Raw genomic sequence first — 13,152 nt, 5'->3', positions numbered from 1 at the left:
TTCAGAAGAGGGTTTGCCTTTGCCTTCCTCTGAGGCTGAGACTTGCCCAGGTGGGTTTCCATGGCTGAGTCAAGATGTGACCTCTGGTCTCCAGTCATAGTCCAATGCTCAATCCAATACATTACACTGGCTCTCATTCTAGCTTTTTAAGTGAATTCATTATAATTTCAGTTAATGAAGTGGAGCAAGAAGGATCACATGAACACTGAAAAGGACAGGAATGCAAGAACCTTGGCAGATATAAAAAAGGAAAACTGGACAGGAGAGAATCTTCAAATACACCTTTGTTAGAAAATAAAGAGATGGACAGGACAGAAAAAAAAATCAACAGAAGGTGGCTGATAATAGACAGTCTTGTTAGCTTATGTATGTGTATTTGCCAAAATCCCAGTCAGGACACTGCAAGTTGTAGGGCATCCTGGAGTATTATGATGCTTTGACTGGTCTGTTCACATTTCTTGTGCATCTTCAAATCATTTCCGATTTACAATGACCCTACAGTGAATTTATCTCTGGGCTTCCTTGGCAAGATTTGTTCAGAGAGAGAGTTTGTCATTGCCTTTCTCAAAGCCTGAGACAGTGACTTGCCTAAGATCAGCAGATTTCAATGGACTGGCAGGGAAGCAAACCCTAGGCTTCAGAGTCCAACACTTTTGGCTCTCATTCTGCACACATCTATACCTTTATTAGTGGTCCTCCAAAAACTCAGGGACAACTTTATTTATAGGAATGGCTAATGAGACAGATGTATGCTGATTCTGTGTCTGACCAGTTACTTCACTGCACTGATTCTATAAAACTGGACGTTCCACCTTTTGGCAAAGATCCTATAGAATCCAATTAAACCCAGCATCCTATAGTACGAAACAGACCACCATTTCCACAGAGACGTATTCTATACTTTCTTGTAAAATTGGAAAAAATAGTGGTGATGTATTCTTACTATATCATCAGAGGTGGGAGCAGTCACCAGATATGAGCTCTCTCTTTCCAGCACAGCCTGTTTTGTCAATGACTTGGCCCTTTGGGATTTTCTGAGCCAAGATACTTCTGAGCAAAGTGGCTTGGGAAATTGCCAGTTGAAAGACTCCAGCAGAACTTCATATCATCTAAACCTCACATCCTCTTTTAAGCTTGTGAGTGACCTAGCCAGTCAAAGGAATCCCTTGGACAAACAACTGCTATGGAGGGGTTGTGTTGGAGTCAGGCTTTGTTCAATATGGATTTGTCACAAGGATGTCATCAGTTGAGGAAGTAAACAGGAAAACTCTGTTGAAGAACAAGCTGAGTTCAAAAACTCAAATCAGTGTCTTACCAGATCATGTTGCAGGCAGCAATTGAAACAAAAGAGGAACCAAGCAAATAAGCCAAGGTCGAAGGTCCAGCAGTTGTGACAGCTGTTCTCTGTTCTTCTGGAACAGTGGGATCATCTCAGGAAGACCCAGGCTCAGTCTTTGCCTGCAGAGGTTTAACAGTGCTGGCGGGGGGGGGGGGGGGGGCTCTGGCTTGGCTCTGAGCTTAGCCTCCCAGCTGGATCCCTTTCTCCTGTCTCTTCTCTCCCAACTAGCAATCTTCCAGGCAGATACCTCATGGGTTACAGGACTTCAGTACTCTTCTGTGTACCTTGCTGCCACTCCTCCATGCTCTACTACTGCATGAAACAATTCCTGGTAGCCCTGAGGAAGGAACTCACTCTCACACCTAGAAAACCCTGTGATAGGGTCACCTGGGGCACCATAAGTCTGAAACAACTTGAAAGCATGGAACAACATATGTTGGCCATCCCACTAAAAATAAAATACAAAGAGAACTTTGGAATATCCAAATTGGGGGCAGGAGCATGGAGCATGCTTACCATATTTTTGTGTTGATGTTGTTGTGGATATGAAGCATGCGACTGTTGTAATCAGTACAGCCTGACTCCAATTATTGTGTCATATGTCAGTAATATTTTGTTCTAAATTAATTGGCTTGTAGCTTATGATTTTTATTTAGATGTTGTTCATCTAAGATTAAAATAAGAAAAATTCCCCTTGCCCCATGACAATATATAAAGTCAACCTCGTAGCAATGCACTGGATATGTAAACGATTGGAGAGGAAGAATATTGTAGATGATCACTCTCTTTGAGTGTTTCACCTTTATACGTACTCTGTGCATTGTAACAAAATATAAAATGGTTTTAAATTATTTAAGCCCACAGCAACCATATGTATGGGGAAATTAAATCAATTGGTCTATTTTTCATCTCTGTGTTTCACCTACCTATCATGAAGGAAGTCAAAGAGCAACACAGGGTTTTTGGTCACCCTGAAAATACTGTTGAGCCTTTGGACTCTTGATGCTTTAATAGAAATCACGTGATGTCTTAGCTCACATATATTTTAGCTAGAAAATATTTGATTTTAAAATGAAAATGAGATTTGGCAATACACTGTATTGTGTGCCTAGTCTGAAATGCTTTATGTGTCATTTGTTTGTGGAATACTGCATACCCCCTGAATACTAAACTGACTTTTTCTGGAAGCTCATCAAAGCCTTGACTACAAAAGACCTTCCTGTTTGAGCTGCCTCTTAGTAACAAGATTAAGCCACCAGGGAGCTATTCGAAGTTCACTTTGTATTTCTAATTTTTTATCTCCCCCTTCCCTTTCTGATTACATTACTGGTTCTGATCCCTTTGAGTAACTTATATTCAAAAAGCTAATTCTAAATTAGAGAATGACATTTGTATTGTTACTTTACATGTAACTATATTAAGTATCAAATATTTCTTGCTGAATGAGTTTACACTGTCTCAAGCATTGGGACTTGTGTTAAGAAGTACAGTAAAGTCTCACTTATCCAACATAAACGGGCCGGCAGAATGTTGGATAAGTGAATATGTTGGATAATAAGGAGGGATTAAGGAAAAGCCTATTAAACATCAAATTGGGGTGTGATTTTACAAATGAAGCACCAAAACATCATGTTATACAACAAATTTGACAGAAAAAGTAGTTCAATACGCAGTAATGCTATGTAGTAATTACTGTATTTACGAGTTTAACACCAAAATATCACGATGTATTGAAAACATTGACTACAAAAATGCGTTGGATAATCCAGAACGTTGGATAAGTGAGACTCTACTGTATTCATCTTTATACACGTTTGATCCTTGCCTTTACAAGATCAAAGTCTGGCAAGCTCTGTTCCTACCGTTGCTTGTCTACTCCGACCCTTTTCAGAGTGAACCTGTCCAGATCACCTTGATAAGAGGAGACTGAAGAACTTTTCAGAGCTTGACCCAAAGCATAGATCTCAGAGATCTCTTTCTAGAGACCAAGACAATATGTCATGCCCAAGGTCACCCAATGGATTGCCCTGATTGAGAAGATTTGAACCCTTGTCTCCAGTGCTCAGTGTCTCTTATCACATGCCAGAAATATGTCAGGGTGTTACCTGTCTACTCACTTCAAGATTAAGTGGGAGTTTAGGACTTACTGTGCACAGAAAAATCAGAAGCATATTGGTTTTCTTTGCACAGAAAATTGAATTTTCTCTTTTAGGGAAAAATGCTTTGTTCTGCACATGAAACTTGTTTTCTACACAGAAATGTTATTTTATATATGTAAAATTTAGTTTTGCCTATGAAGCCATTCTTTTCAATTATTTCAGATAAGACAGTTTATCCCCTTTGGTCATCCTTTTCAGCAATTGTCTCAGGATGAGATACAGTTCTGTCATTGGAAACAGCCATGATATATACGGGGGAATCATTGTGTTATGGAAGTATATATTTAAATTTGTTGTTGTTGGTCAGTGGCTGCAGTAGGAATTTTTGATAACAGATCTCCATCAGCAGTGCATTCTTATGCTCTGCCCATATGAATTGTTCTAGTTGTTGCGTTCCTTTAAGCCATTTTGAACTTATGGTGAGCCCATCTGAGTTTTCTTGGCAAGGTTTGTTCAGAGTGGAGGAGTTGAGTTTGCTTTCCTCTGAGGCTGAGATAATGTGACTTGTCCAAGACCATGGTTCCAGAAGACTAAGGATCAAATCTCTGTTCAGCCATAGATGCCCACTGGATGGCCTTGGGCAAGTCATACTGTTTCTGCCTTATGAAGGACAGACTTCTCTGAAAATCCTATGGCAAGTTTGACATACTGTAAGTGGGAGATGACCTAAGAGCACACAACAACAACATCAACAACAGAGAAATTAGTGAGTTGATAATATGGGATGGCAGATCACTTTATGGTCCAAGAATAAGGACAGCTTCAATGTTCTCTGTGTTCTCCCTCCAAAACAGACTCAAACTTAACAGTCCATCTAGATGACTATAAAAGCAGAACAAAGGGTCACCTTTACATGATGTGAATCATACAACAGAGCTAAGCAAGTAATGGGTTTCCCAATATATCCTCTCAACAGGTAGATAGCAATGGTCCTTGATTGAGATTATGTTTGATAAGTTAACAAGAACAAAAGATTCAGAGTGCTTCTTTTCCAGATACCAGCCTGTTTGATGGGCTTCTATTCAGGATGGTTGTCTACTTATCCCCAATTTCCCATATTACCTCCCAAAGCACCCACAGATATATAATCAGTCCTTATGGAACTTTTATGTAGAAAATGCTCCATAAGAATCCTCCCTTTAGTTATTTTTAAGTAGATGGTGCTGTTTCAGACGCATCCAGAGCCACCCTCAAAGCATGAGTTTGCCATCAATATACAAAATATTTTAGTACAGTTGAATAAACTTGGGAGTGCAGTTAGGGGCTTGGTATATACCTCAAATATCAATCCAAGCAGCGATCAGTTTCTACACAAATGTCTCTGTGAATGCGCACACATGTGAGAAATAGAGGGATCAATTACTCTTTGGATGGTGGACTAATGGTGTAGGACCCCCAACTGGGTTTTGTATTATTGTTGAGTTTCCTATCTTTGAGTAAGACTCTTTCTTTAGAAGTTTGTATGGCTCCAGAAGTTTTGTGCTATAGAAATTTGATGCAAGCATGATTAAAAATGCCATCACTCAGATGTGATTAATGCGTCTGGACATATTTCTCTTATTAATGGGGACGGGGGGGGGGGGGGGGGAGGTGTATTTCTGAACTCCAGCATTAGTTTGCTGAGAACAAATAGAATATTTTTCTTTCTTACGATTCTTGGTGCTTAGCTAAGTCTAGATTGCAATCAAATGTTACATTAACAGAGATGTTTTACATTTTTTCCTATTCCTTGCAAGTGACAAGTGTTGTTACAAAAGGCACAAAAGAGGCATAATTTTATCATGGCAAATGCTGCCAGCTAAACAACTTCTCCTTGTTTCAACTATGCCAGGAGTTATATGCCCAATATTCTTGAGGCATTCTCTCATTAGATTTTACTATACTTGATGACATTCACGCAAAGGCCTGAAATACTGCAAATGACATCATCCTGTCCAGTTGAACCATAGCAGTAAAGCACACCGCTTGTTCAAGATTTCATTAAATACTTTTCCTGTCCCCCTCGAAGAAATTAAATCTTGGTTCTTGTTTATTCTCTTACCCACCAAGTCTATTTAAATTAAACCATTCTGCTGCAAATTGCTTATTGTCCACACTGACTTGTTCCTTTTTATTCAAGTCAGTTTTGTAAAACCAAAACAAAACAGAAATTAATCTAATGTAGGAAAGATTATTTGAGGCTTGTAATGTTATTTTGACAATTATCTGGTCAATAACAAAGTGAGGGGAGAATGTACATGTAAGAATTATATCGGAATGTCAGTTGTGTAATAGCTAAATTGCAAACTAAATGTTATTTTGTTTATATATTTTATGGCGTTACATACCTGTGTTTAATCCAGAAGCAATCTGTATCTGTGACCATTCTTGTACCGGTTTGCAATTTTTACCTTTGTCAACTTGATATAGACACAGGGTCTACTCCCATCCCAATTTGCACTTCCAAGAATTTGCAGCACGTTATCAGTCACCTTGTGTTTACAATATTTATACGGTGCACCTTACCCAGTCTACTTTTACAATCTCTCCGTTTTAATCCATGTTTTTATTAGTTCTTGTTTTTTATTGGCTAATGTTTTTTTTAATTGTGCATGTTTTTGTCTATTGCTGTGTTTTATACTGCTACTGTTTTTATTCGGGCTTGGCCCCATGTAAGCCGCCCTGAGTCCCCTTTGGGGAGATAGAGGCGGGGTATAAAAATAAAGTTATTATTATTATTATTATTATTATTATTATTATTATTATTAACAATGCCCAAGGAGAGGTACAGTAGAGTCTCACTTATCCAACATAAATGGGCCGGCAGAATGTTGGATAAGCGAATATGTTGGATAATAAGGAGAGATTAAGGAAAAGCCTATTAAACATCAAATTAGGTTATGATTTTACAAATTAAGCACCAAAACATGTTATACAACAAATTTGACAGAAAAAGTAGTTCAATACTCAGTAATGCTATGTGGTAATTACTATATTTATGAATTTAGCACCACAATATCACGATGTATTGAAAACATTTGCGTGGGCATGGGCGACGTGCCTCCGCTGGACGATAATCACCAAAAAACCACGATCACACATGTAACTTTTTTGGGTAAAAACTGGCCACAACATTTTATTGGTTACAGAAACGAGGGTTGGCTGCCCCTAACTGGTCAGCCCAGTGCTGCCCGATCACAAACAAGCCAGGCGCTACCGAAACCAGCCCCGGTTGTTGGTATCCGAGCGCCGCCTAGTGGTCGCAATGATACTCCCTCCTGCCAATGAAGGGGGGGGAGTAATCATACCAGATCCGGGGCCCATGCCAAACGCCAACGAACAGTTGTGACGAAACAGACACACAAAGCAAACTGAATGCAGGGTGGGCAGGATGGCAAGCTGAAACAGCCGAATGGCCCCTAAAACGCCTCCCGGGGGCAGAGCCGGAGCTGGGCCCGCCCCCTTGGGAGGGCCTGACCAATGGCAGGCCTAGGCTGTCTCGCCTGTCATTGGCCAGCAGGGGCTGGCGGCAGGAAAGCTTCCCGCTGCCCCCAGGAGGCTTCTGGGAAGAAGAAGCCCCTGGTCACCGCCATGATGGGGGCGGGGAGCGCCTTACCCTGCAACAGGCACAGCCCAGTGAGTCGGGCCGTGCATTTGATTACAAAAATGCGTTGGATAATCCAGAATGTTGGATAAGCGAATGTTGGATAAGTGAGACTCTACTGTATTTAATTTCTGATCCACACTTGTTGTTATGAATCACAAGAATGTGGTTCATGTTTCAGATGCAAAAACCTGTGGTTCCTTTAATAAAATAAAACAGTTGCAATGTGGCTGATTATAGTACTTAAACTACGCAAGTTTTCTCCCCTCATTACAGATGGTGATGTCATGTAGAAAAAGAAATTTGGCTCCATGGCAGCCTCGCTGTTAGCAGGAGGAATTAGATTGGTTTTAAAATTGGGGGATGGGGATAAAGTGCAACATTGGCACCGCTACAAACAGCTAGCTACAGCTGTTGAAAATGTTTGTATTTGAAGATCCTTATGAGGGATAACCTTGACATGCCAGAGTAAAATGTTCAACCCAAGCACCAACCATTATCTTAGGCATCATAGACCAGTTAAGACAAAAGGATGAACACAAAATGAGAGGATAGGATGAATACAAATAATTGCTTGGGACGGGGCAGAATGGTGCAGGGGTAAAAGCGATCTGATACTAAGCTGACTATTTTCTCTTAATAAAAATATTGCAGCTTTAATAGGCAGTGTGAGTTTATCAGATTCCCTGCACACCCATCTCAGTTTGTTAAACAGCAATATGATACTGGGATTCTTCCTGGACTGGATAATGATAAGGTTAAGCCCTGTCATTTCACAAGAAAGCAGTGAAGCATTATGTTTCTGTAGTGCTTTTCATCTAAGGGACCTTGTAAGTGCTTTACAGACATAAGTACAGCGATCAAAGCGAGTGCACCAAGAGCCATTTGCCATTTAATCAATTCTGCTATTGATTAGAAAGGCATCCTGCTGTAAAGTTTCTTCTGGTGTGAAGATCAGGCATCTGCGCCTTCCTTGTGAAATGAAACATAGCTACAGCAATTACTGTTACATAAGGAGCCTACTTGTGTTAAATCTAACCTGGGCAGTGATGGGGGGTAAATGACAGAGAGTTGAAAGAGACCACATGGGCTATCTAGGCCAACCCCCTGCCATGCAGAAAAACACAATCAAAGCACCCCCAATAGATGGCCATTCACCCTCTGCTTAAAAACCTCCAGAGAAGGAGACTCCACCACTCTTCTGATGCAGCCCATTCCATTGGTTAAAAGTAACAATACTTCCACATTTCTATTTCTACATGTAGGTAAATGTTACTTGCATTTACCTACATATAGAACAACATATTTCTACTTTAAATATTTTTCTTTCTTTTTTATTTTTGTGCTTCTAATTTTATTTCTTTTAAAATCAAATTGTTAGTTACCTTGTGTCCCATATTGGCAATATAAATATTGAATAAATACATAGTTATAGCATGTGCTGGTAAATTAAGGACATTGCCCCTACAAATAAGAATTCCTCCCTTCCCCCATGAAATTTTCTTTCAGACCCAAAATGTCTAGCATTGCAGTAGGTTACAATTTTAATTGAATATTTAAAAATGCAGTTTAAGCAGCTAAATAAAATGGCCAGTCAAAATTATCAAGGGCATAAGAATACATCAAACATAAGGTTCTAGATGGGGATGATTTTCAGTATCTCACCTCTACAATTCTAAGAAAATGGAAATTTTCTGAAGGAATGAAAATTTCACGAGGGGGCACTATTTTATTTGGGGGCAGGTAGTTAGGAAATATAAGTTCCCTGTAGGGAATGCCTTGCCTGGGGCACAAAATGCCCTGCCATTAGTATTTAGGTGGCATTATTTTAACCCATGATTTAGGTCAATTGAAGCATCTACTTAGGATTGTAGTCTACAAAAGTAAATAATCCAAACTTTGTGGTAGGAGCTGGTAAATGCCCAGTATATCTGAATATAGGACTCTCAGAGACCTATATTCAGTTAGTTTCAATGTGAACTAACATTCTGCTATCATAAGTTTTTTTATCTTGATCTTGAGTTATTTTTTCTTACTAAATGGGGACAGAAGAAGCTCCTTTTTCTCACCTCATACCCCAGTGACGCAGCGGGTTAAACTGCTGAACTTGCTGACCGAAAGGTCACAGGTTCAAATCCGGGAAGCGGAGTGAGCTCCCGCTGTTAGCCACAGCTTCTGCCAACCTAGCAGTTTGAAAACATGCAAATGTGAGTAGATCAATAGATACTGCTTTGGCGGGAAGGTAACGGTGCTTCATGCAGGCATGCTGGCCACATGACCTTGGAGGCATCTACAGACAATGCTGGCTCTTCAGCTTAGAAATGGTGATAAGCATCAGCCCCCAGAGTTGGACATGACTAGACTTAATGTCAGGGGAAAACCTTTACCTTTTTATTGTTTATTCAATCGAATAAATATAACCCAGCACTAAATCTTCTATAGAAAACTGTCAAGCAGATGAATACTATATCATAAGACTCTTGACAATGTGAACTAACATTCTGCTATCCATTTTATTTCTACAGCTTCCTATCACTGAAAAAATAAGAATCATAGCACAGAAAATCTATGGAGCTCAGGACATTGAGCTGTCTTCTGTTTCACAGTCTCAAATAAATCGCTACAGTCAACAGGTAGAAACATGTGTGTATGTATGTGTGATTTGGATGCACTCTAGATATTTTTCCTCATAATATATTAATTACTGTATATTTGTTTGCATTATGGATAAGAACTATATAGTTTATAATAAGGGCTTCCTGTGTTCCAGAAATAAAAAGCCATTTCATGCAGTGTTTAGGGGCTATCCTTTCAAGGATAATGGAGGGCACTACCCCTGTCCTCTATGTTGAGGCCATATGGTGTGAAGAGTTTTTAGTCCATCAATCCAAAACTTTTTCCTTTGGTCCAAAATGTTTGCAAAAGGCACCTCAATGCCAAATGGACAAATTGGAGGGGCTGAAACATCTTGCCACTGGTTGTTGTTTAGAATAGCAGACATTTGGTTTCTGAAGTATGTACATAGCTCTGTGATAGATTTGCCCATATATTATAGGGGGCATCCTGTATGCCTACATTCCATCACATACATAAAATTGCAGGACTGACAAACAATGTGTTGTTTAATAGGTGCTGCCAGCTATTGTACCCTTAAAAGCGGGTGTCTCTTTAAAGGCATTTACAGGTGATGGAACACTTTGAATCAGAAGGGTGTAATTCTGGATTGCAGGCTGGTATTTCCAGAACAGCTTGTACCAGCAACCTCCTTAGATTTGGTGACTGGCAGAAAGTTGTATCTGGAAATGCGCGGATGGCTCTTTCAAGATGTTATGCATTCATTAGCTGGATAGCATTCTCTAATTTTAGGAGATGCCAGTCCAGACAATCAGTAAATTGTTACCATATTTTGTCACTTGCCTCATTAATAATGGTATTTTCTGGTTTGGGTTTGTCCATGAGCAGATTTCCATAATAAGTATCCATACAAGTATGCATAAATGTAGTTGTAAATAGGGATCTTCATTGAATGTGAAATTATTTATCATTGTTCAAATGTAAATAGGAGCATTGTTTAAATGTTAATAGGCACCCCCAGTGGTGCAGCAGATTAAACTCCTGAGCTGCTGAACTTGCTGACCAAAAGGTCAGTGGTTCGAACCGTGGAGCGGGGTGAGCTCCTACTGTTAGCCCGTTCTTCTCCCAACCTAGTAGTTCGAAAACATGCAAATGTGAGTACATCAGTACATCAATAGGCACCGCTTTGGTGGGAAGGTAACGACACTCTATGCAGTCATGCCAGCCACATGACCTGGAGGTGTCTATGGACAACGCCAGCTCTTCAGCTTAGAAATGGTGATGAGCACCAACCCCAGAGTCAAACACGACTAAACTTAATGTCAAGGAAAAACCTTTACCTTTATGGAAAAGTTAATAACTTCTGTTGGACGATAGCTAAATGTTCTAGTATTAAGGATTTCATATATATTAAATTAGAGGTAACTTTCAGCTCTAGCTCTCTCTCTCTCTCTCTCTCTCTCTCTCTCTCTCTCTCTATATATATATATATATATATATAAAACATTTCTTCAGATTTTTCCCCTCCATATAAACATCACTAAAAATGGGTTGCATCTTAGAATCACAGGTGTTTTTTTATATATAAATAAACACTTTTGTCTGTTGTTGGTACTGAAATTAGTGTGTGTCTTACAATCATTGGCATCTTAGAACTGAAGAAATACAGAATGTATTAGCAAGAACAAATTTGTGCATATTCCTACATACTCCAGCCATTTATAAGTCATAGAATTGAGATTTGTTGCCAAATGTGCCTTATTTGGAAGCAGAATCCTGATCAGAGAGAGTGGTGTTACTTACACAGGACAGAATACATGAAACCTCGGTAATAACCTGACTCTTTTTTTGTTTTCTATCTCTCAGGGATTTGGAAATCTGCCAATTTGTATGGCCAAAACACACCTATCCTTGTCCCACATGCCTGACTGGAAAGGGGTGCCCACTGGTTTCATTCTGCCCATCAGTGATGTGAGAGCCAGTATCGGAGCTGGCTTTATATATCCGCTGGTGGGGACGGTAAGTAGTGTGTTTGAGCTTGAAATACAGGATTGAGCCATTCCTATATGTTTTGTAAAACACTTTCAAAGCTCTTATTAGTGCAGTGTAGAAAATTTTAAAATAGTGTACATCCCACAGATACTACCTATAAAGCTGTGCATTAACACACACGTTACAGCAATACATTTTAATCAAAGCATATTGGTTAAGACTGAAGAAATGGTGGCATATCATTCATGAGCCCAAAGGGGATGTAAAGAGCCAAATTTCTTCAAACAACAACTGTGAAAAACCACTGTTTAAACTGTGGTAAGCATGAAGAGCAGTCTGTTCTATGTTGTCAGAATCCACTGTAAGATCAAAACTAAACCAGTTGTGAATCTTTTACTTAAAGCAACTGCTTCTATAAAACATGAGTGGGCAATATGCAGCCCAAGAGCAATACAAAGCCTCTGGCAAAAACAAAAGGTCATTTTGCCCTCCATATAGATAAGGGGTGTCAAAACTAAACACCTTGTTGCTTTTTAGGTGGATCCAATGTAAACCTTTTGCCTAAGCTGTAGGCTCTTTAGCCCTAGCAAAACAAGAGGCAGATGCATTTCTTTTTTTGAGTGTTACAATGATCTTGCTTTTCCCATCAAAGCTATTTCAATGCATATTATTCTAATTGTGAAAATTTCTTGCATAGGCATAGAGGTTTAACCCATGAAACAGCTATGTCTTGCAGGGAGTGGTTTTATGTTACTATCTCATCATCCCAGAGCAACACCAGGCTTCCTCACATTAGCAGCACAGTACATTGTGACGGAGAGCATTTGACTTATTTTTCTGCAACACCCATGAAAGAGCACAAGGAAGGAAGTGATTCCTGACTAGCCGTGTTTTATTGGAATTCAGGAAATTCTGTCATGAGGGCCCTCTGTCCTTGGAGCATGCTTTCTATGCATAGGGCCAGGAAACATTCCTTTCACCGCAAGCACACTAAACTGTCCACATTTCCGAAAGAGAGTGGTAATCCATAATGTGACTTCAACCTTTTGTGCTCTCTTGGGAAACCTGTTAATGGCCTGAAGAATGTAATGAGTAAGACAAATTGTTAAATTACTACTAGTCACATTATAATCACAGAACTATTTCCTATAATTCCTCTATTATCCCATATTTCTCCAAAACTAGGGTTTCAGACAGCTTACAAAATAGTAAGACAAATGCAGATTGAAACATATGCAAAGACTTGGTAAAATGTGTAATTTATTGTAGAACACAACTCTACAAAATTTTAAATTGTGAAGACAACATGCAATTAAAAGGAGTCAGAAAATCTGTAAGACTTGTTCAGTGGTAAAATGTAATGCCTTGGAGTATGCTGAAGTCTTCTTCTCTGGAAGCTGGATGGCCATCTGTCAGAGGTGCTTCGATTGTGTGTTTCTGTGTGGAAGAGGTTTGGACTGGATGGCCCTGTGGTCTCTCCCAACTCTGTGATTCTGTTATTTTGT

The 13,152-nt window shown here is 39.5% G+C and overlaps 1 protein-coding gene across 5 annotated transcripts in view; it reads left to right on the top strand.

The window, feature by feature from the left end:
* mthfd1l (methylenetetrahydrofolate dehydrogenase (NADP+ dependent) 1 like) overlaps positions 1-13,152 on the top strand; it is a 153,800-nt gene that overhangs the window by 104,631 nt on the left and 36,017 nt on the right. For all 5 annotated transcript variants that reach the window (XM_062977297.1, XM_062977294.1, XM_062977285.1 and 2 more), the window contains 2 exons: positions 9,607-9,714; positions 11,522-11,674. In XM_062977297.1, coding sequence (XP_062833367.1) covers positions 9,607-9,714; positions 11,522-11,674 — 261 coding nt within the window. The remainder of the gene's footprint in view (positions 1-9,606; positions 9,715-11,521; positions 11,675-13,152) is intronic.

This window comes from Anolis carolinensis, chromosome 1 (genome assembly GCF_035594765.1).
Source record: "Anolis carolinensis isolate JA03-04 chromosome 1, rAnoCar3.1.pri, whole genome shotgun sequence".
NCBI lineage: Eukaryota > Metazoa > Chordata > Lepidosauria > Squamata > Dactyloidae > Anolis > Anolis carolinensis.
Note: the sequence above shows the minus strand (reverse complement) of the source record. Positions and strands in the feature narration are given on the sequence as shown.